This window comes from Neopsephotus bourkii, unplaced genomic scaffold (assembly GCF_033783945.1).
Source record: "Neopsephotus bourkii isolate Nb327-2 ecotype Australia unplaced genomic scaffold, CSIRO-AGI_Nbou_v1 NB_1181, whole genome shotgun sequence".
NCBI lineage: Eukaryota > Metazoa > Chordata > Aves > Psittaciformes > Psittacidae > Neopsephotus > Neopsephotus bourkii.
Window position 1 is genome coordinate 1,906,895 of NW_026901666.1, and position 21,417 is coordinate 1,928,311.

The 21,417-nt window shown below is 41.9% G+C and overlaps 1 protein-coding gene across 2 annotated transcripts in view; it reads left to right on the forward strand.

Moving 5' to 3' along the window:
* ACVR2A (activin A receptor type 2A) overlaps positions 1–17,451 on the forward strand; it is a 72,303-nt gene extending 54,852 nt beyond the window's left edge. For both annotated transcript variants that reach the window (XM_061363723.1, XM_061363724.1), the window contains 7 exons: positions 3,859–4,002; positions 5,212–5,355; positions 6,951–7,096; positions 7,988–8,102; positions 12,795–12,933; positions 15,364–15,494; positions 16,465–17,451. In XM_061363723.1, the coding sequence (XP_061219707.1) occupies positions 3,859–4,002; positions 5,212–5,355; positions 6,951–7,096; positions 7,988–8,102; positions 12,795–12,933; positions 15,364–15,494; positions 16,465–16,659 (1,014 nt within the window). In that variant the 3' untranslated portion in view covers positions 16,660–17,451. The remainder of the gene's footprint in view (positions 1–3,858; positions 4,003–5,211; positions 5,356–6,950; positions 7,097–7,987; positions 8,103–12,794; positions 12,934–15,363; positions 15,495–16,464) is intronic.
* Positions 17,452–21,417: the final 3,966 nt, after the last annotated feature.

Below are 21,417 nucleotides of genomic sequence, written 5' to 3' on the forward strand. Positions count from 1 at the left end.
GTGGCTTTGAGAAGGTATAGTGTGGACAAAGTGAGATGAGCCAATGACTTACTGCTACCAAAAGAGGAAGCCCCTCATGCCTCTGCCTTGCAGGGCTTTTTGCCTTAACCTGGATGTTGTTGCAGACTGATTCAATTTGCCAAACTACCTGAAAGCTAACCTGATTTTAAAAACAGAAACCAAACAAAAACAAAACAAAAAACCAAACAAACAGAAAAACCACACACACACAAAAAACCACAAAAACAAACCCCCAGAAAGAAAAGCTTTCTGGAAGTATAGAATATCACCTTGATTTGTGGTATCGTCAAACCAGTGCCAGAATCAGTCCAAGGAAAGGGGCAGGGAAGGTTCAGGAATGGAAAATTGGGTGCTGATTTTTTGACAGCTGTGGTGAGCTGTTAGACTAATACGTCCACATTATATCTATACTCACATTATATCATCATCCTTGGCACCACAGAGATGATTTTAAAAAGCCATGCAAAAATAATTATGCCTGTGGCATATTAAACATTTTGCTTAGAAGTAGAGCAGGTTTAAAATATTGTGAAAGAATGTTGCTGTACAAAAATAGTACCTATACATTTAGAGTAAATGCCTGTTGATTTTAACAAAGTTGTTAAAATAATAAACTGGAAAACTATTCTTTTTAGTTATGTTAACAGAAGGCAATTACACTTTCCATTTTAAATCTGGGTTTGTTTTGATTTATGTGTGTGGGTGTGTGTTGCTGCTTCATAAGCACACTGAAAGTTCTGACTTCATATAAATGTTTCAACATGAAAGGGAAATGTGCAGGGAACCACAGGAGGTTGCTGTATAAGGTAGTAGAAAAATAATTTGAAATGCCAGCATTTTTTAGGAAATAAGAAAATCAGGTATATGAAAAGTATCATGGTCTAATGTGAAAGTAAAAAGCACCAGTTATCACTGGCCACTTCTTATTAAGGAGTTAATGCCTTCTCTGATGATAGACACTGCAATTTTTTTCATCAAATATTTGAGAACTAGTAAGTGATCATTTGCCTGATTGTCAAGAAAAAACCAGCCATCTAGTGTGCTTCAGAATGTCAGCAGATGTTTTTGGTAGAGGATATAGAAAGGAAGGGGGGTTCTAGCTACTAAAGCAAAGTGAGATTTGGGGTTACTTTGCATAAGTTGTTCTCTCGATTTAGACAAGTTGCTAGGTTCAGAACTTTAAAAGCTTGTTTACTTAATTGATGTTAAATCCCCAGATGCTGCACAGTGCTCAGGATTCTTTAAAATAACAGTTAAGAGTTAGTCGGCTTTTGTGAGTAGATTTGGGCATCTTGTTTCCAGTTTCACTTGGAACTGTAGCTATTGCAAATTAAGGACAGTGATTTCCCTGGTTCCTGGAATATTCATATAAAGGGCTTTGGCACTGAATGAAAGCGTGGGAGGGAAAACTTAACTCTGAAACTTCATTTTCTGTATTTTCTCTTGTCTACTTTAAACCCACCAATTTTGATATAACAGATTTAAGCATCTGTTGCTGTCAGATTTGCAAAAGGATTTCATATTTGTTTGAAGGTAGTATTGTAATGTGTCTATTAATTTGAATTTAAAACTTTATAGTTTCTTTTACAGTTGCGAATTTGTGGAATTAGGTTACAGCTTCTTTAAATTCCTATAACTCTGTCTCTCCTCAAAGCTTGTTATTCTTTAAGGATATATTTGTTGCTTGATAAGAAACAAGAGAATGGTTATTTTATTCCTGCACTTAAACTACTCAAAATTCTGTGTTCAATACAGAAGCACTTGTCTCCATTCTTGAAATAGTAAAGTATACTTAAAACCACGTTCTTCAGAAAATGTGTCTTTAACATGCACAAGATTTTTTATTTACTGAAGTGCTCCAATACTTAACTTTAGAGTACTCTCATTTGTTTTGTAGAAGCAGCTCCTCCAGTGTTTTTCATTCTTTCTCTTTAAACCAGTATTACAGCTGGGACTGCTTTGGGAAAAAGTCGAGAAGTGAAACATATGTTTTAGAGACTTTTTTGAACAGTAGACTTTTGGGGGTTTTTTAATTGTATTTTGCAGTGTGAATATCATTTAAAAGCAACACCTAACTTTCATTTGTATGTTTGTTTCTTTCATATGTGATACTGAGAGTTGTGGTGCAGTTTTATGGTCTCCATAGTCCTACACTGCCAGTAAAAGCAGTCATTCATCCTCTTCCCTTCTGTGTGATCTGGCAGTGTGCTCCCAAGCTATCACCCCTGCCACTGACATCGATAGTTCTCTGTAGAAATTTGGACTGAAGAACAAATTGTGGTTTAAACTTATCTGGGGGACTGCAAAAGGAAGGTGGAGCTGTATCTTGTGTTGACAGTGTTGATAATTCTGTTTGATGACCACTATACACCAGAACTTGACTTACTTTCCTGCAAAAAACAGGGATTGTACAGAAGACAGTCATGTTCTGTTCATAGAGTGACATTCTTCCATGCAAAAGCATTTGTATATGGGTCTGATGCATTTGTTCATGGTAGGGAAGAAGCTTAAGTAAGTATAGCTAATCCACCATGAAAGGCTGGAGAAAAAAGGACAGCCTAGACAGAAGCATGTCTTTGGCAACAAAGTTAAAAAATCTACTTGTTCCAGTCAGATGATGTGTATGGTACAGAATATGTAAGAGATGTATAAAATACAAAATACAGGGTATTCCTTAAGCCTTCACATTTTCTTTCCCAGAAAGGGAAGTTGTTCAGACCTGAAGAAATATTGGTGGTTATATGGATAGCTGCGTGGAAGCTTGGCCTCACTTGCAGTTGTGCTTCCTAGCCTGTGTTGTCATATTTGAAAAGCAACTGTTGGGCTGGCCCCTCAATAGAATGCAAACACTGTGAGATATGCAAAGGTGATCTCTTAATTCTAGTTCTGTTTCTGGGGTACAGCCAAGGACTTGTATTTCAGTAAGTTATCAGCTATCTATATTAGCAAAAGTTGAGAGCAGTCAAAATGGATTGGTAGGTTGAAGCATTGATGCTGCTGTTCTTCACACCACCATTAGTGTAGCTTGGAGGGCTGACTGGGGGTGATGATACTTGGTTTCCTGTGCCAAATGCCTGGTCTATGCACGTGGTTCAGTGGTTCCTGAATGAAAAAATAAGTTAGTGATGTACTGGAGGACCTTGTAGTAGCATGGCCTGCCCTCATCTTGGTTTGTAACCTCATGTCTCCCATAAACAGTAGAATTACTGAATTAGAGAGCTGTGCTGGTATCAGCTCAGATGGCTTGTGAGAACTTAACCAGTATGTGGTCACTGCAGACAGTGAGGGGATACACTCCAGCTGTGCACTGCTGCCCCCACCCAGTCTGCTGATGTAGACCTCATCTGCTTCCCAGATGATGTCCGAGAGGTGCAGAGTCAGTCACTCAGAAATGGAGTTAATGGCTTTGTAGAGTCAAGTCACCAGATCATTGAACTGAAGGTTTGAAAGGATCATGTGTATGTCCAATAAACAAACCAAAAAAACAAGCCTTAAATGTATCAAAGGTGCTTATTTTGATTGTCTTGAAAAAAGTAACAAGTAAAGCTTGATTATCTTTTTTCCTTCATTTCTGCTCTGCTTATACACGTGGTTAGATTTATACTGTAACTGTTGGTATGCTGTTGCACATTAATTCTGAGCATGTTTTACAATGGCATTTTACTTTCCTGCGGAGAAGGGCTGCTGGATTGTTTCTGGTTTGTTTTGAGATGATGTAAGGGGGGTTGAGTACCTAATACAAATCTCTTGGAGTTTACAAGCATTTATTTTTAGGGCTGTTATCATAGGTAGCACATATAATAACTAAATTCATTAATGGGTTTAACCTGATTTCAGGATCCTGGACCACCACCACCTTCACCATTGATGGGTTTGAAGCCATTGCAGTTACTAGAGATAAAAGCTAGGGGAAGATTTGGTTGCGTATGGAAAGCTCAACTACTAAATGAGTACGTTGCAGTCAAAATATTCCCTATTCAGGTAAGCAGAAGTTCTTAATGTCCTGTGTTTCTTGTAACATCATAATGTTAAACAGCTTTTCTAGTCACAATAAGAGGCTTTTTAGAAATTTTTCAATATATAATGTAAATCTAGATGGAAATGTTGAGCTGAAAAATGGGCAGGTAGAGCTTTATTGAATTAAAAGAAGTATTTTAATGCAGCAAGCATATTACTGAAGTAAGCTCAGTGGAACTTTAATACTTCTAGTCATAAAAATACGTATTTGGCGTGAGTAGTTTTAAGTAGGCCTCACACATCTTTTGATCACTTGAGAAAAACTTGACAATATTTTTCAAATTAAATTGTGCTTAGAAGGATTGCCCTGAAATGCAAGCCTATAAGGTGGTTGCTCAAATTAAGTATAATTGAAATACTTACTTCCCAGCAAGTACCCTCTAAAAGCTATGCTTAGAATAGATTTTGCTCATAATTTTCAGGTCCAGTCTAGTTAAAGAACACAGTGATCATATGTTAGGGTAGATTTTAAATCAATTAAAAATACCCACTGCTGTTTGAGGTGAAGAAATGTGTTTGTGTTTTCTGATGATTAACCAAGTATGACTTGCTGAATAAATACATCTGCAGTTTCTTACCCTTCTAGGAGAAAAGGCATGTATTTATGCTGGTTTTGGCCATCAGCACAATATAAGCTGTATCAGAGACTAAGGAAAACCTGTTTCTAATTCTTTATGGGGTTCTTAGAGATTTATAAAATACAAAAATTGAACTATGCTCTTAAGATGAAAGATACTGTAATGATTTGCCTTATGTAGACTCCACTCCTGATCTACAGATTTCTGTGTTCCCATGGTTCATACCTGTGATAACTTAGGTTGTTCTCAGCAGCTGATGATTTGTTTGCAATAAATTAAGTTTTTTCAGACAGTTTTCCACTAGATGTGAATATGTAATACATGTTAAGACAATTTTTTATCATTTCTTTATATGTTAGATCAGTAGTTTGTAGCAAAGTTATTAGTGTAAACATTTGTAATTTTTAATGTTAATACTATACACTATGCTTGCTTTCTTTGCCCTCCCCCCCTGCAAAAGGTTTTAGTTATTTTGACAGGTCACTTACAAATGCATGGTAAATTGTAGGTGGTAATGTCTGTCAGGGAAAGTACCTCAAGTACTTCTTGTACTTATTATTGTGGTATTAATGTGGTTTGTATTCTTTGTTTAAAGGACAAACAGTCATGGCAGAACGAATATGAAATTTACAGTTTACCTGGGATGAAACATGACAATATTTTGCAGTTCATTGGCGCAGAGAAGCGAGGCACTAGCATTGATGTTGATCTCTGGTTAATTACAGCGTTTCATGAGAAGGTATGTTTAGTTCTCAGCATAGCTCTTTTATTTTATGATTATGGACTTAGAAATTTCTTACAAATGTGAACTTGAGACAGTTAAGAGGTAAAATTTAAAAGAGTTTTTGCTTACTCTTAGCTTGTCTCTTTTCATTGGCTATGAGGAGATGCTGGATTTAAGAAGCGATGTTATAGAAGCAAAAAATCATTCTGCTTTTTTTGCCTTTTAGAACATGTATTTTTTAATATCTCCCATCTAAACATACATAAATTCAATAAACTGCATCTTGCAGAGACATTTTTATTTTTGTTTTACTTGTGTTAGTTGATTTGAGTCTGTAAGAGTGAAGTAATATGTGTACATTCCATCGTTATAACCATGGTAAGAAACATTAATAAATGTAATAAGAATATGTTCACTGTTTTATTTTAGCCACCTAGATATTTTTTAAAATGTATATAACTGTCACAGAGTTTTAAGTGCAAAAAGAGGGGGGGAAGCCGAGACACCCTAACTTAAACTTAGCAGTGGCACAGCAGGGAGGCTTTAAGAAGATGTTACCTGTAGCAGATTTGAGAAAATAGGGACATTTTGATGCATTAAGGTTAGGTCATAGATCATATTTTTAGCACTGAATGTTAAATTCTTCATCCTGTCATTTTTGTCCCACTTATGCCTCTGCTCTAATAATTTAGAAGATTATAACTATGCAACTGTTTACATTTTTTGACAGATCTCCATGATAAGTAGATAATATCAAAATAATTTGCCTTTCTGAAAGGTCTGTAAGAGTTAAAAAAAAATCCTGTTTCTGTTGAAAAGATGGCATCTGAGATAACTGATGGAAAATAGGGTTTTTAGTTTTATTTTTGAAGTTTAGCCTCTACACTTTGACAGCTCTTTGTTAATTTTTCCCTTTTGGCTTTTCACACAGCAACATGTGACACAGTGACATCTCACAATCTGGATAATATGTAAATCTGTGAAAACGTGTGTATAGAGTGCGCTATAGAAGTGACTCTGAAGAGAAGAGCTTTACGTTGAATATATTTTACTTTATATTATCTCTTTATACTTATTCAGTGTATGTTTCACTCTGAAACTATGTTGTGAAGCTGGAATTTACTGTTGTTGGTCCACAAGAAAAGACAGGCTATTAAAGCTCCTAAAGAATGGTTGTACACAGTCCAGTAAGATTCTTGAAGGTGAATCTAACCTGTAATTTCCTGTTCCTGGAAGATGATAAATCGTGCTTGTAAAAACAGGGTTCTCTTTATAAAGAGTTTAAATGTCTAAAGTCTAGCTCCCATTTCTGACACAGCTAAGTGCAGTTTGTTGTCAAGTGTACTTGAGTTCACTGCACTTTTTGCTTGTAGAGGTGATGTGTAGAGTCACCTTGATTCTATTCATGGAATAGAGACAATGCAAAAGTTATTTTTTTTTATTTTTTAAACTGGCAGTTGTTTGTTTATCAGAAAACAGAGAAAAGGCAGACAGGTGCATTGTGTTCCTCAATGATGGAGGCCAACTAGAATTTTTCTTTATGAATAGATGAGAATGAAATTGGTCCTGTAATTGTTGATATTCTGGTTTTGCTGTTTTTTCCCATGCAGGGTTCATTAACAGACTTTCTCAAGGCTAACGTGGTTTCTTGGAACGAGCTCTGTCACATAGCTCAGACTATGGCTAGAGGCTTGGCTTATCTTCATGAGGATATACCAGGGCTAAAAGATGGACATAAGCCTGCCATCTCGCATAGGTACAGTATATGTAAAATGTTTTCAGGTGATTGTTAATATTCAACTTTGAGCTAAAGGATATGAAGCATGGATAGAGAGGAAGTATTTACATGATTACTCTCTGATACCTTCCTTCTGGAATTGTTGAGAGCCTCATAAGAAAAACCTGCTCAGCCTAAACAGAAATCTAGCTGATGGTTTATAGACCTTATCACCTAGATTGTGATAATGTCACAATTTCATTTTCTATACAGTTAAGTACCATACGTGGTATATGAAATAATCAGTATTATAGCTATCTGAAACAACTTAAACACTTAACATACATAACCTTAGGTGATACTGAATGCTTCAAACGTAAACTGTTACTGTAAGCATGTTATGCCTATTGTTGACTGTAATTGCAATTTAGTTTTTTTTAAACGAGGTAAATATAGAACACTATTAATAGAAGTAGAGAGCTGAAATGATAGTGGTAACCAAATGAAAAGATGGAGATACAGAGTAAGAGAAATATAGATTTTGCATAATGTCATGGCAAAACTGCTTGACTGACGGTAAAAGGAGTGGGGGGGAGTGTTATTTAAACAAACAAAATCTAGTTGTAATAGAAGCCTGCAGTAACTCTTTATTCTGTTTCTGTTCTATAACATGCTTATAAATCTGTGTGTATTTTAAGCATTAAGTGATAGTTGCTGTCTCATATATTTCCATAAGAATAAAGTTGTGCAAATGTACTCCTAGGTTTTATTATTATTATCATTATTTTGTTGTTTAAATGGAATGCTTATCTGTAACTTTATTGCCTTTTGCATTATAACATTTTGGGGTTTATTGTTTTACTTTTTTCTTAGAACTTTATGTATTTCATGTTCTAGATCTCAATTATTTTTTTTTCCTTAACTTGAAAGGGACATCAAAAGCAAGAATGTGCTGCTGAAAAATAATCTTACAGCTTGTATTGCTGATTTCGGTCTAGCTTTAAAGTTTGAGGCTGGAAAATCTGCAGGGGATACACATGGACAGGTAAACGTTGATTTATTTACATAAATGTTGCAACTGTTAACTGCATGTGAATGGAAATCAATAGTTTAGGTGTTCTTCATGCACAGGATACTGTGTCATCAACCTTGTCTTTGTTGACCTTTAAGGAACCTGGCAATTTATCACAGTATCACAGTATGTTAGAGATTGGAAGGGACCTCAAAAGATCATCTAGTCCAATCCCCCTGCCGGAGCAGGAACACCTAGATAAGGTTACACAGGAACGTGTCCAGGCGGGTCTTGAATGTCTCCAAAGAAGGAGATTCCACAACCTCCCTGGGCAGCCTGTTCCAGTGTTCCGTCACCCTCACTGAGAAGAAGTTTCTTCTCAGGTTTAAGTGGAACCTCTTGTGTTCCAATTTGTACCCATTACCCCTTGTCCTTTCATTGTTTGCCACTGAGAAGAGCCTGGCTCCATCCTCGTGACACTCCCCCTTTATATATTTATATACACTAATAAGGTCACCCCTCAATCTCCTCTTCTCCAAACTATAGAGACCCAGCTCCCTCAGTCTTTCCTCATAAGGGAGATGCTCCACTCCCTTAATCATCTTAGTTGCCCTGCGCTGGACTCTCTCCAGCAGGTCCCTGTCCTTCTTAAACTGAGGGGCCCAGAACTGGACACAATATTCCAGATGAGGTCTCACCAGGGCAGAGTAGAGGGGAAGGAGGACCTCTCTCGACCTACTAACCACCCCCCTTCTAATACACCCCAGGATGCCATTGGCCTTCTTGGCCACAAGGGCACAGTGTCGGCTCATGGTCACCCTGTCGTCCACCAGGACCCCCAGGTCCCTCTCCCCTACACTGCTCTCTAACAGGTCGTTCCCCAATCTATACTGGAACCTGGGGTTGTTCCTGCCCAGATGCAGGACTCTACACTTTCCCTTGTTATATTTCATCAAGTTATTCCCCGCCCAGCTCTCCAGCCTGTCCAGGTCTCTCTGGATGGCAGCACAGCCTTCTGGCGTGTCGGCCACTCCTCCCAGCTTAGTGTCATCAGCAAACTTGCTGATAGTACACTCAGTTCCCTCATCTAAATCGTTGATGAATATATTAAATAATACTGGTCCCAGAACCGACCCTTGAGGCACTCCACTAGTTACAGGCCTCCAACTAGACTCCGCCCCATAGACTACAACTCTCTGGCTTCTCTCCTTCAGCCAGTTCACAGTCCACCTCACTACCCGATCATCCAGACCACACTTCCTCAATTTCACAGGATGCTGTGGGAGACCGTGTCAAACGCTTTGCTGAAGTCAAGGTAGACCACATCCACCGCTCTACCATCATCCATCCACCGTGTTATTTCCTCATAAAAGGCTACGAGATTGGTCAAGCATGACTTCCCCTTGGTGAAGCCATGTTGACTGCCCCTCATAACCCTCTTATCCTTGATATGCCTTAAGATGGCCCCAAGGATAAGGTGTTCCATCACTTTCCCAGGAATGGAGGTGAGGCTAACCGGTCTATAGTTACCCGGGTCCTCCTTCTTGCCCTTTTTGAAGACAGGAGTGACATTTGCTTTCCTCCAGTCCTCAGGCACCTCTCCCGTTTCCCAAGACTTGGTAAAGATGATGGAGAGCGGTCTAGCAATGACCTCCGCCAGTTCCCTCAGCACCCGCGGGTGCATCCCATCTGGACCCATGGATTTATGGATATCCAGATTGCTCAACTGGTCTTTAACCCATTCCTCATCGACTAAGGCAGACCGATCCATTGACCTATCTTCATCCGAGGTCTCAGCGGTACAGGGCTCTTCAGGACTGCCTCCGGCAGAGTAGACAGAGACAAAGAAGTCATTCAGTAACTCTGCCATCTCTGTATCTTCTGTCACCAGGGCACCCGTCCCGTTCATCAGCGGGCCTACATTGCCTCTGGTGTTAGTTTTACCTGCCATGTATTTGAAAAAGCTCTTTCTGCTGTCCTTGACCCCTTTCGCCAGCTTTAATTCCAAGGAGGCCTTAGTCATCCTAGCTGCTTTCCTGCATCCTCTAGAAGCAGCCTTATATTCTTCCCAAGTGGCCAGCCCTTCCTTCCATGACCTGTAAACTCTCCTCTTCCACTTGAGCATACCGAGCAATTCCCTATTTAGCCACGCAGGTCTCCTGACCCTCTTCCTTGACTTCCTACGTGTCGGGATGCTCCGATCTTGAGCTCGGAAAAAGCAGTCCTTGAACGTCAACCAACTATCTTGGGCCCCTTTCCCTTCAAGCAGCCTAGCCCATGGGATTTCCCCTAGCAATCGCTTGAAGAGGCCAAAGTTTGCCCTGCTAAAGTCCAGGGTTGCGATTCTACTTGCTATTCTACTGACCCTACCACACAAGATCCTGAATTCTACCATCTCATGGTCGCTGCAACCAAGGCAGCCCTCAACCTTCACTCCTTCAACCAGACCCTCCTTGTTAGTGAGGATGAGATCCAGCAGCGCACCTCTCCTGGTTGGCTCATCCACCATTTGCATGAGGAAGTTATCATCCATACACTGGAGGAACCTCCTGGACTGCGGCTGGGTTGCTGAGTAGTCCTTCCAGCAAACATCAGGGAAGTTAAAATCCCCCACGACGACCACGGCCTGTGACTGTGAGGCCGCTCTCAGCTGCCTATAGAAGGCCTCGTCAACTTCCTCACCCTGATCCGGTGGCCTGTAACAGACCCCCACAACAGTATCGCCCCTGCCAGCCTGCCCCTTAATTCTCACCCACAGACTCTCGACTCGCTCATCATCTGTCCCTGGACAGAACTCAACGCATTGTAGCTGCTCTCGCACATAAAGAGCAACCCCACCACCCCGCCTGGCTGGCCTGTCTTTCCTGAAAAGGACATAGCCCTCCATGACTATATTCCAGTCATGTGAGCTGTCCCACCACGTCTCTGTAATTGCCACCAGGTCATAATCTCCCGACTTAACACAGGTTTCTAGCTCCTCCTGCTTATTTCCCATGCTGCGCGCATTGGTGTACAGACATTTCAGGGAGCGAGCCGAGCACACCGATTTCACCCTAGGATTACAGGAGGCCTCCCAGTCATCATCAATTCCGGAGCGCTGTCCCACTGAGGCAAGCCCAGCTACAACCCCATCCCCCTTCGAATCTAGTTTAAAGCTCTCCAAATGAGCCCTGCTAATTCGTGCCCCAGCATCCTTTTACCTCTGTGCGATAAACCTTTCCCACATGCCAATGTCCAGGCCGGTGCCCTATAAAACCAGCCGTTATCAAAGAATCCAAAGCCCTGCCTGCAGCACCAGCCTCGAAGCCAATCGTTTATGGACTGCATTTTCCCATTCAGTCCCACATCATCAACAGAAGATGGAAGGAGCGAAGAGAAGATCACCTGAGCCCCAGAGTCTTTCACCATCCGCCCCAAGGCCCTGTAGTCTTTCTTTATCTCCCTCAGACTGCGGGAAGCAACTTCCCCCTCACCTGTCTGGAAGACCAGCAGCGGGTAGTAGTCTGTCGGGCGCACCAGGTTGGGGAGCGCCCTGGTGATATCCCTGATCCGGGCTCCAGGCAGACTACACACTTCCCTGTGATGAGGGTCAACTCTGCATATCATGTTTTCTTCTCACAAGCTACAAATGAAACAGTTTAGGTAATTACAGATCACAGCCTTCCCCCTGGTGTATTACATGGCCTCTGTCTCTCCCCTTGTTTTGGTTGTTAGTAGAAGATTTGGTCTATTTGCCATGTTTGATTCATTATTCTGAGACACTGTTCAGAAACTGAGGAATGGCACTGGCAGCCAGTTTCTAACTTTCTGACCTAGCAACTGTCACTTTCCTAAAATGACAACAGTACTAATCAAGCACTGGTCATGTAGCAGGAAGCTGTTTTTGTACCATGTACTTTTAAAATAACAAACTTGAGCGTAGAGCATTATAGTTTCTTGAAAACTAAGTATGTTTAATTTTAGGGAGAAGGCCACAGTTCATTGTTGAGTGACAAAAAAGTAAGGTTCTAAAACCTCAGTAAAACTGCTGAAGAGAAACATAGCTATTACTGCAAAGGTTTAGATAGTGAAGAAAATCCTGTTCCGGCACCAGACAAGTTCTGATTTATTTGGAGGACATAATTTCATCATTGACTTTAGTCACAAATAATGGATATCCCTGAAGTTTTAATAACCAGTTTTGTGCAAGTGATTTCATGTAACTTTCTCAGTATAAATTGCACTCCGGTAGCTAGTTTTCCTTTTATTAGTGTTCCTGTCACGAGGAGGAACATAAGCACATTTCATGTCCTTATGACATGAAAAAATCACAGAATCATAGAATGATTTGGGTTAGAAGGGACCATTAAAGGTTGTCTAGCCTAGCCTGCCTGCAGTAAGAAAGGACATCTTCAAGTAGATCAACTGTGAAATGGCAGTGGCAAATACTTGAATTGTTACACGTATGTCTTAATTTTAAATCTATTCATATTTTCCTGCTTTGTATCCTTTATAGGGCCCATTCTATATGATTTTTTCTAATTCCTTTTACTTACACTTAGATATAAGAATACAAGAAACTGCCAAGATTTAGTCCTAAGTGAGGATAACCATGGCCGTTTTCTAATGTTTGACCAAAAAATGGTGCTGGTCACCAGCATTGTTACAACAGCACTAGGTAGTGTGGTAGTAGTGGTCTTGTTTGATTCTTGGTGTACAAGTTTTTGTGCTTTATTGTCTTTCAAGGTTGGTACACGAAGGTATATGGCTCCTGAGGTACTTGAAGGGGCTATAAACTTCCAAAGGGATGCGTTTTTGAGAATAGATATGTATGCCATGGGATTAGTCCTCTGGGAATTGGCATCGCGCTGTACCGCCTCAGATGGTAAGGAACATATTCAATTTGTGTAAATATTTTGTGTAATTTGTGAGAGGTATATTTAAAGCAGGAAACTGGCAGATGGATTAGATGCATGTAATAAAATTTCATATGGGTGGTAATTTTGTGGGGAAATGAATGCAACACCAACATCATGTAGTCACTTCATAATTTAGTCTCTTCAGTACTTGGTGTCCCTTGATACATGGATACCTGCTGCATTTCTCCAGCTGGTCATGGTAAGGGAGAGGGAGATTTACTGTGGAGTGTCCCACCTAATAGGTTTGATTTCTTTCAAGTTCAGCTTGACAGTTTCAGTGCCAGTCAGTTTATTTAAAGGTATTGCTTCTTTCCATAAACAAAAGCTGAGATGAGATTAACTTTAGTAACTGAGATACCCACCAGCTGCTGAGAAACTGATGTCTCCTGCTATATACCTTAGCATCTGGAGAACAAACTGCCTCTTAGTGTGCTGCCCATGGAAGACAGGAGTAAACACTTCCTAATGTCAAAGATTGTCAGTGAGGGTATTACAAGGCTGAAAGACATGAAGAATTTTTCATAGGTTGACATACATTTTATTGTAGAGAGCATTGATGAGGTTAACCATTTTCTATCTGCTCGTCAGCATATGCAAGATTCCCCCTTGGCCCTTCATCATAGGAAACTGCTCCTCAGTGCATTAAGAGGTCAGCTGTCAGCAGCAGGACAGAGAAAAGTTGCTGTTTCTCTTTTAACCGTAGGTGCCTGAGTGAGCCTGTTTCATGTAGGTTTGGAGCTTCCCTGCCCTCCCTTTGTCTTCATTGTCACTGATGTAACATTGCTTCAGCCCATATGGATGTCCAAACTTCTTGATAATTGTCAGTAGCTTAAAGATTGAAAATACAGCAAGGTCTGACAAAAATCCACAGCTGATACTTGTTAGCTATGGGTCTATCACAGGTGTTTTTCTCATAAAGTAGACTGTTGGATCCAGTTTTTGAGCTACCAAGAAAAGAAACCCTTTTCAAGTACGCATAGTCTTTAAATTTTGTGAATGGAGATCTTTTTTGGATGCCCAGAATAAGTCAGGGTTAATCAAGAACAAGATAAAAGACAGGGCTCAAAACCATTTTTTGTTTGGGAGAAAGTTGCATCTTCAGTACAGTCTGAAGCAGCTAAATTCAACGATGTAAAGGTGACTGACTCAGTTGGGCTAGTGAGACAAGCTTATGATGGTTGTCATAAGCTCCCCTGCTGGAGCCCAGTGAAGCTGACAGCTATCTGTGTGAAAATCCAAATGGGTTGGAGATCTCAGCAGATCAGTGCATGGCCACGCTGTTTTTCTGCTTCAAGCAGTGCTTTCCTGCTTTGGACATTTCTTGGTGAAGAGGAAATGCCACTGGGGAGATTTTACCCTTTTAAAACTGTTAACCTGTTTACTAACAGGATTGACACAATCTTGCACAGGTCTCTCAGACTGCCCTGCATTCTGTATTGATTGTTCATGTACTGTAAAACATACGTACATACCTCCTACTAGGCATGTGTCAGAGGTCGCTGGCATTGTGGGTGTTACTCCAGAAGGTAAAGGAGACTGCAGCGAAGGAGAGCAGCCTTCTTGAAACACAGCCTGGTGTAGCTCTGCCATTTTCACTCTTCAAACGTGTTTGGGGTTTGTTGTCTTTTTCAGAAGGTGCCTGGTTTGTTTCGCTGGCCTCACCCAGAGTGTACATTCATTTCTTCTCTCGTCCCTTTAGTTTTTTTCAGACATTTATCTGAGTGTGTAAAATCTGTATTACAGTGACCTGTAATTATGGAACTAGCCGTTCAGCCTGTGAACCTTGTCCCTCTCGTGCAGTTAATGATGACTATTAGGCTTAGCTTTCAACAAGAGCGGTTACATCCTAGCCTGTGTGGATTGAAGGAGGCAGCAGCATGCTTCTTTTGCAGAGGGATGCAGCAGTTGCTGTTGCAAACTTGTCTTTTGTAGTATCTGTGGTATTTGGTGACACTCAAAAGAGGCGATCGAGCGCCTGCTTGATAATGAGACACCGCGGGAGCCCGCGCTTGAATGAGGGGCGAAGATGTCTCTTCCCCCCGCCGGGGTTTGGCGGCGGAGGTGGAGGAGAAGCCGCGCACCCGAGCGCCCCCCTCCGTCCGTGTGCTTCCAAGGTTTCAGCTGCAGGGGAGCCGGGCCGGGAGCTGCACTCGGCTGCCACATGCCGGGGAGCAGAGGCTGGTGGCTCCTGAAAACGTGCTTACTTAGAATCTTAGTCACTACTTGCTGATAATCTGCCACAGGATGAGCCTTGAATGGCAGTGGGAAGCAAACTGCTCCCGAAGAGTCTCACTGTGGACTGCACTGCTTGGATATCAGGTTTTTGGGTTTTTTGTTGGTTTTGTTTTTCAAACAAAATTTGTGGGTTAAATTATTATATTTTTTTTTCTCTTTAGGCCCAGTAGATGAGTACATGTTGCCATTTGAGGAAGAAATTGGCCAGCATCCCTCCCTCGAAGACATGCAGGAAGTTGTAGTTCATAAAAAGAAGAGACCTGTTTTAAGAGAATGCTGGCAAAAACATGCTGTAAGTCGTTACACAACCACATTCTGCAGTGTTCTGTCAGGATTTGAATTTCAGATTTTGTTAATCTGGTGTTCTGTTCATAATGCTGCCTTTAAGGAAGAATGTAAGTTTAGTAATTCCAGTAAAAGAATTACATGGACTGTAAACTGGGATGTTCTTAATCTTAAAATATTCTGAGTGATTAGAGAGTGATTTTTTTTTTTTTTAAATACTACTTTTCACTATTTTGATGAAAGATTTTTGAGGGTTACTTTTGAATGCACAAGTTCATATATTTAAGAACTGATAGTCTTGATTACTACAGGAATGCTATAAACTGAACACTGCTACATAGGATAAGCAGTATTGTATGAGAAATATCTGGGATTAGTTAGGGAGGAATTCTGTGCTTCCCAGGTCTGCTTCATGGCTAGACACTTGCAGTAACACCACTGCTGATTCCTAGCACTGTTCAGGGGGAGCAGGAGGAATGTCGACCTGTTGGAGCAAGTCCAGAGGAAGCTACGAAGATGCTCTGAGGGGTGGAGCACCTCTCCTACGGAGACAGGCTGAGAGACCTGGGCTGGTTCAGCCTGGAGAAGGGTCCAGGGAGACTTTAGAGCAGCTTCCAGTGCCTGAAGGAGGAACAAGAAAGCTGGAGAGGAGTGGTTTAAATTCAATATGAGGAAGAAGTTCTTCCCTGTGAGGGTGGTGAGACCCTGGTACAGGTTGCCCAGTGAAGCTGTGGATGCCCCATCCCTGGCAGTGTTCAAGGCCAGATTGAATGGGGCTTCGAGCAACCTGGTCCACTGGAAATGTCCCTGCCCATGGGACAGGGGTTGGAACTGGATGAGATTTAAGGTCACTTCCAACCCACACCATCCTGTGGAAATGCAGTTTTCTATTAAATTGCTAGATTCTGATCACTTCTTAAAACTTGCTGCTAGCTGTATATACCATTCTTTTTCTATTTTGCTTTGTTTGCCCGCAGGGAATGGCAATGCTTTGTGAAACCATAGAGGAATGCTGGGATCATGATGCGGAAGCCAGGTTGTCAGCAGGCTGTGTAGAAGAACGTATTATTCAGATGCAAAAACTAACTAACATTATAACAACAGAGGATATTGTGACTGTGGTCACGATGGTGACAAATGTTGACTTTCCTCCCAAAGAATCCAGTCTATGATAGATAGTTGCACTGGTCACAGAACTGACCACCGGACTCTTCACTGGAGCTGCTAAAGCTAAGGGGACTGCTCGCGTCATTACTGTTTGCTGCGTGAGAAGAATGGTAAGTCTCTCTGGAACAGCATTAAGAGGTGTTTTTCCTTTATTTTCCCCTTCCTCCTCCCAAACACGGATCCCTGAGACTTTCTGCATTCCCTGTGTACACCTGAAGGACACGTGACTGAGAAACGGTGACATGCGGTTAAGGAACTTACATGAAGAATACAGACCTGTTCTGACTAATCAAGCATTTTAAAAACTGACGCCCGATTTCTTAATACCTGTCAGAAGAGACTAATTCCTTAAATGAACTACTGTTATTTTTTTTAAATCAAACATTTCATTTCAGATTTAAAAAGAAAAAAAAGGGTAACTTGTTTTTATTGCATTTGCCGTTGTTTATAAAAATGACTATTGTAATGCGACTATGACACAGCTTGTGAATGTTTAGTGTGCTGCTGTTCTGTGTACATAAACAAAAGTAATCAAGTGGGTTATAGCAAAGAGGCTTCCAAGTATTACTTAACCTCCCTCAACAAGGTATACCTCAGTTCCACCTCTGCTAAATTATGAGATTGACAACACTAACAAAATTTGAATAAATCGATCCGTGTTTTGTAAATGATGTATTGCAAATTCACTGTGTTATTTAAAAAGGGTAAGCTATGCTTCGTGCCGATAGTAAATGGCCATTCCTAAAGCAGTGTTTTAGCCTTTCCTTGTACTAGCTTGTTGTGTATAAAAAAAGAAAGTGCTGTTTATTGAAACTAAATTTTCCTTCCTCTTTTAGTTTAAAGCTTTTCTCTTACCTCCGCTTCCCAGAGTATCTCATGCATTTATTTAACTGAATACTATTTAGGTTTGCTGTGTCTGAGGAATATTTGAAAACTTAAGCATGACTTTTTTAATTTTCTGTGAGCTGTGACACTGGAAAGCTCTGAATTCTTGTTCTTTTTTTAAAAAAGTATTTTTCCTATTTATGTTTGTGACAAGGTCTGCATAGCGTGTTTTCTGTTTCACTAAACAGTATGCAGTGGGTTCTGTATCGCTGTTTCAGGATCACCTCAGGAAGCTCAGTTACCCCAAATTCTTTACTCCTCTGCTTTGAGATTTACTTAACACTTGGTGCCATGTTATCAGTGAGCCTCAATGTCGTTTGCAGGTGCAGGTCTGTCCTGGAGTCACGCGAAAAATGCTAGCCACAGGTTTCAGATTATGAATGCTTACAAATTTCAGGGATAATTTAGCTATAACTTAAAATATACAGTGACTATTTAGAGGTAACGAATACCAGTGTCCATAGCATAGACTCCCAAAAGCTGAGGAAAACCCAGTGAAATTGCTTTTACAATTCTTTCTTTTTGAGTTTAGGAAGTTGGGCCTTATTTAAATTGCAAAGCGACTCGTAGGTTGATAGGTGCCAAAGCGCTTCTCAGAAGTTCTGTTTGACTCCACTTATTTGATCCCTTACACAAACTTCCAAGTAAAATAAGCTTTATAAATCTCTAGAGTGCAGAACCGACAAGAGCTGATAGCATGCTGTGTGCTCCCTCAGTGTTTTGTTTTTACATCGTGTGTTCAGCGTCTTTTGAAAGAAGCTGCTAATGCTACAGCGAGGAGCTCACTGGGAATGCTGTGTGAAAAGCTGATCCACAGGTACTCTGTTTTACAAGTACACAAACTGACCTTCTAGGAACAGTAAGAAACCTTATGGGTGAACAGGACCTAAGGTAGTGTTGGCTGGTGGCAGGGAGGGGAGAAGGGTGCAGCAGTGCCACCTGCCTGTGTGTGCAGTGCTGCCTGCCTGGCCTGTGCTGTCCTGCAGCAGGGAAAACGTGCTCTGATGCAACTTGGTGGTTCTCGGCTTGGCTATAGAAAGAAAGAAACCTAGTTTGTGGCCACTTCTTAGATTGATGCTTTCCTTTAGCTTCCATTTTTAATCCAGGGATGTTACTTTATGCACACAGTAGGAGGTGAACGTAGCTGCTGAGTTCTGAACAAGTAAGAACCCATTCATACATTGCTGGTGCTCCTAATGAGTTGTAACCCGTTCAGTAGCAAAACTGGAGTCAATGCAGATTGTTTAATAATGTGTTACTCAAGATCCAGTGGAAAAATCGGTTGGGTATAAAACCTGCATCATTGTGATGTCACCCCTCAAACTTCAGCATCTGCAGGTGCCTGCAGCAGACATGGTGGGGACTGGTGTGTGCTCCCTCATGTGGCAAACAGGGCAGCAGGAGAACTGAGACAACTTGTCTTTGCATTTTAAAGCTGCCTTTGGTTCTCCCTAGTTAAATGCTTTGCTGCTCCCAGGTTCCTGGGTTTTAACAGTGTCAGTGTGAAAAGGGTGTTCATAGTGTAAGTAAGTGCTTTTAACATGATTGGTAAAAATATTCCATGTCCCCAGAGCTGCTGTGTGCAGCTGCTCACACAGGCGCCCACGGCACTGTGAAGGTGTAGAGAGCAGCAGGGTTGGAGTGTCTGCTGTGATATACCAGCAGGTGGTGGCCATTGTCCCTTGAGGTCCTGTGGCCATGAGCTCCTGAGAGTCACCAGGTCCTGTGGCTGGTGAGGAGCAGCTTGTCCCTTGTGCATAGCATTAAGCCACATCTCCTGAAACCTCGACCCAGACCTGCTGCCATCCTGGCCTACGCAGAAGCTTCAACCCTACACAACTCCACACGTAACGTTACAGGGCAAGATGCTTCTGTACTGTACCCTGCATGAATTTGTACTATAGTGTTTCAGAGCAGAGCCCATTCCCCAGTTGCTGTTGAAGTAGAGCTATTGCTGTTGCTGGTATTCCAAACTACAACTTGAGGACTGGAATCCACCACTGTGCTCCTGCCAGTTGAGATTTTAGAAGGTTGGTGTGGTTTTCAAATGCCAGCGTTGGGTGCGCTAACACTAAATTGTGACCAGTCACTAGCCTTCTCCTGGTCCGACTGGCATTTGACAGGACAGCCAGGGTTGCTAGTTTGCTCTTTCTCCAGCTTCTCTTTAACCTTTTTTTTGATGGATTTCCTTTCATTAGGAACATTTGGTACAAAGTGCAGAAAGCTGTAATGTATGTTCCTGGGCAAAATGATTGACGTAGCATCCTTGATGGAACATCATTTACCTCAGATACTCAACCAGCAGTACTTCTTTTGGGTTTGTTTTTTTGTTTTGTTTTGTTTTCCCTTTTATTTTTTAATGCCGTTTCAGTCCATATACTATTCGTTACCTCTCAAGATTTTGGTAAGCAATTATTTTAACTTTACTCTTTGTATTTGTCAGTGTTTTGGGCACAGGTTGTTGTACTACTGTCAAAAGGTACTTGCTGTTTTTCTGCGAGTACTAAAAACAAACCAACCCCCCTTGCCCCTCAATAAAGTGATTGTTAAATATTGTACAAATAAAAATGTATACTCTTTCTCCCCCACTCCCCCAAAAAGTTAAAATAAAAATGTGACTACTCTGACGTGCATATGCCTTTTCTCATATTGTGACACAGGGAGGACAGAGTTCTTTTTGTGGCCCAAAGAGAGTGGAAAAATCCCGCAGTTAAAATGGGGCAGGGAAGTGAAGGCACAATCCACATCACGTCTGGCCTTGGAGATGGAGAACCCACCCTCTCTCAGGAGGGGGCACTTTCCAGCTCAGGGGTTTTAACCAGCAGTGCAGCGCACACGGCAGGACCCAGTGTCCGAGGTGAGCACCAGGGTGCACTCCTTCCTGCAGCAGGCAGCCATGCAAAGGCTCCAGTGATGCTCCTGTAACTCCACAGTCCCTTCTACCATTCCTGTCCCAGGGCCCTGCCACCACCCTTCCCTTCTCCCTGGGCAGCAGGGCAGCCAACTGCTGCAGAACTGCCCCTGTAGCCTCCTGCCCCTAAAAGGGTGGGGCTCCCTCCCAAGCCTTGAAGCCAGTCCCCATTATCCCTTCTGAACATGTTCACTTTCACCAACCAGCCTTTTCCAAACCTGTGTGTACAAGGGACTCGGGCTGTTGAGTGAGTTGCTCTGCCAGGGGACGTTGGCATTCCCATACTACACCTGCAGGTGTCTGTTTCCCACCACAGGGTGGGGAAAATCCTCAGCAGTGTCCCATCCCTAAACACAGCAGCAGGACCCCAGGTGTGAGCAGAGGCAGGGCCAACCAATGGCAGCAGCTCTGCCCCCTCTGCAGCTGTACGTGAGGCACCTGTTGGGTTTGTCGCTAGCCCCACAGCCAAGTGCTTCCATAAAAGTAACTCTTAACACTGGCATCACCTTTTCCCACCTCTGCTTCTCTACTCGGCAAGTAGCCATACCCCCCCTTTGTCCCCATTTTAGAGGTGCACCTTGAATTGCATGAGCCACCCCATGCTGTGAGGAGGTAGATGTTGGCTCAACACCCACTTTTCTGCCTGAGTAAGTACTTCTGAACAACATCTTGTGGCAACGTTTTTATTTACAGTTTGTGCTATCCTTGCAGCAAGGCTTTTCATGACATGTGGTAAATCTTACCTGGCAGGAAGCGTACTTCTAACAGGTATCACTGAAGTACATATGCAGTAGCGTGTACCTTCCAGACAGAGCCTTCCCTGGCCCTGCTGCCAGACAAATTTCTGTCCCCAGCAATGAACCACAGAGCCCGTAGGAGCTCTCTGGGGGTATCTGCTGGTGTGCCAGAGATGCCCCAGCACAGGGGGACACAGGCCCTGCAGAAACAGGTCAGTAACCTAGGCAAG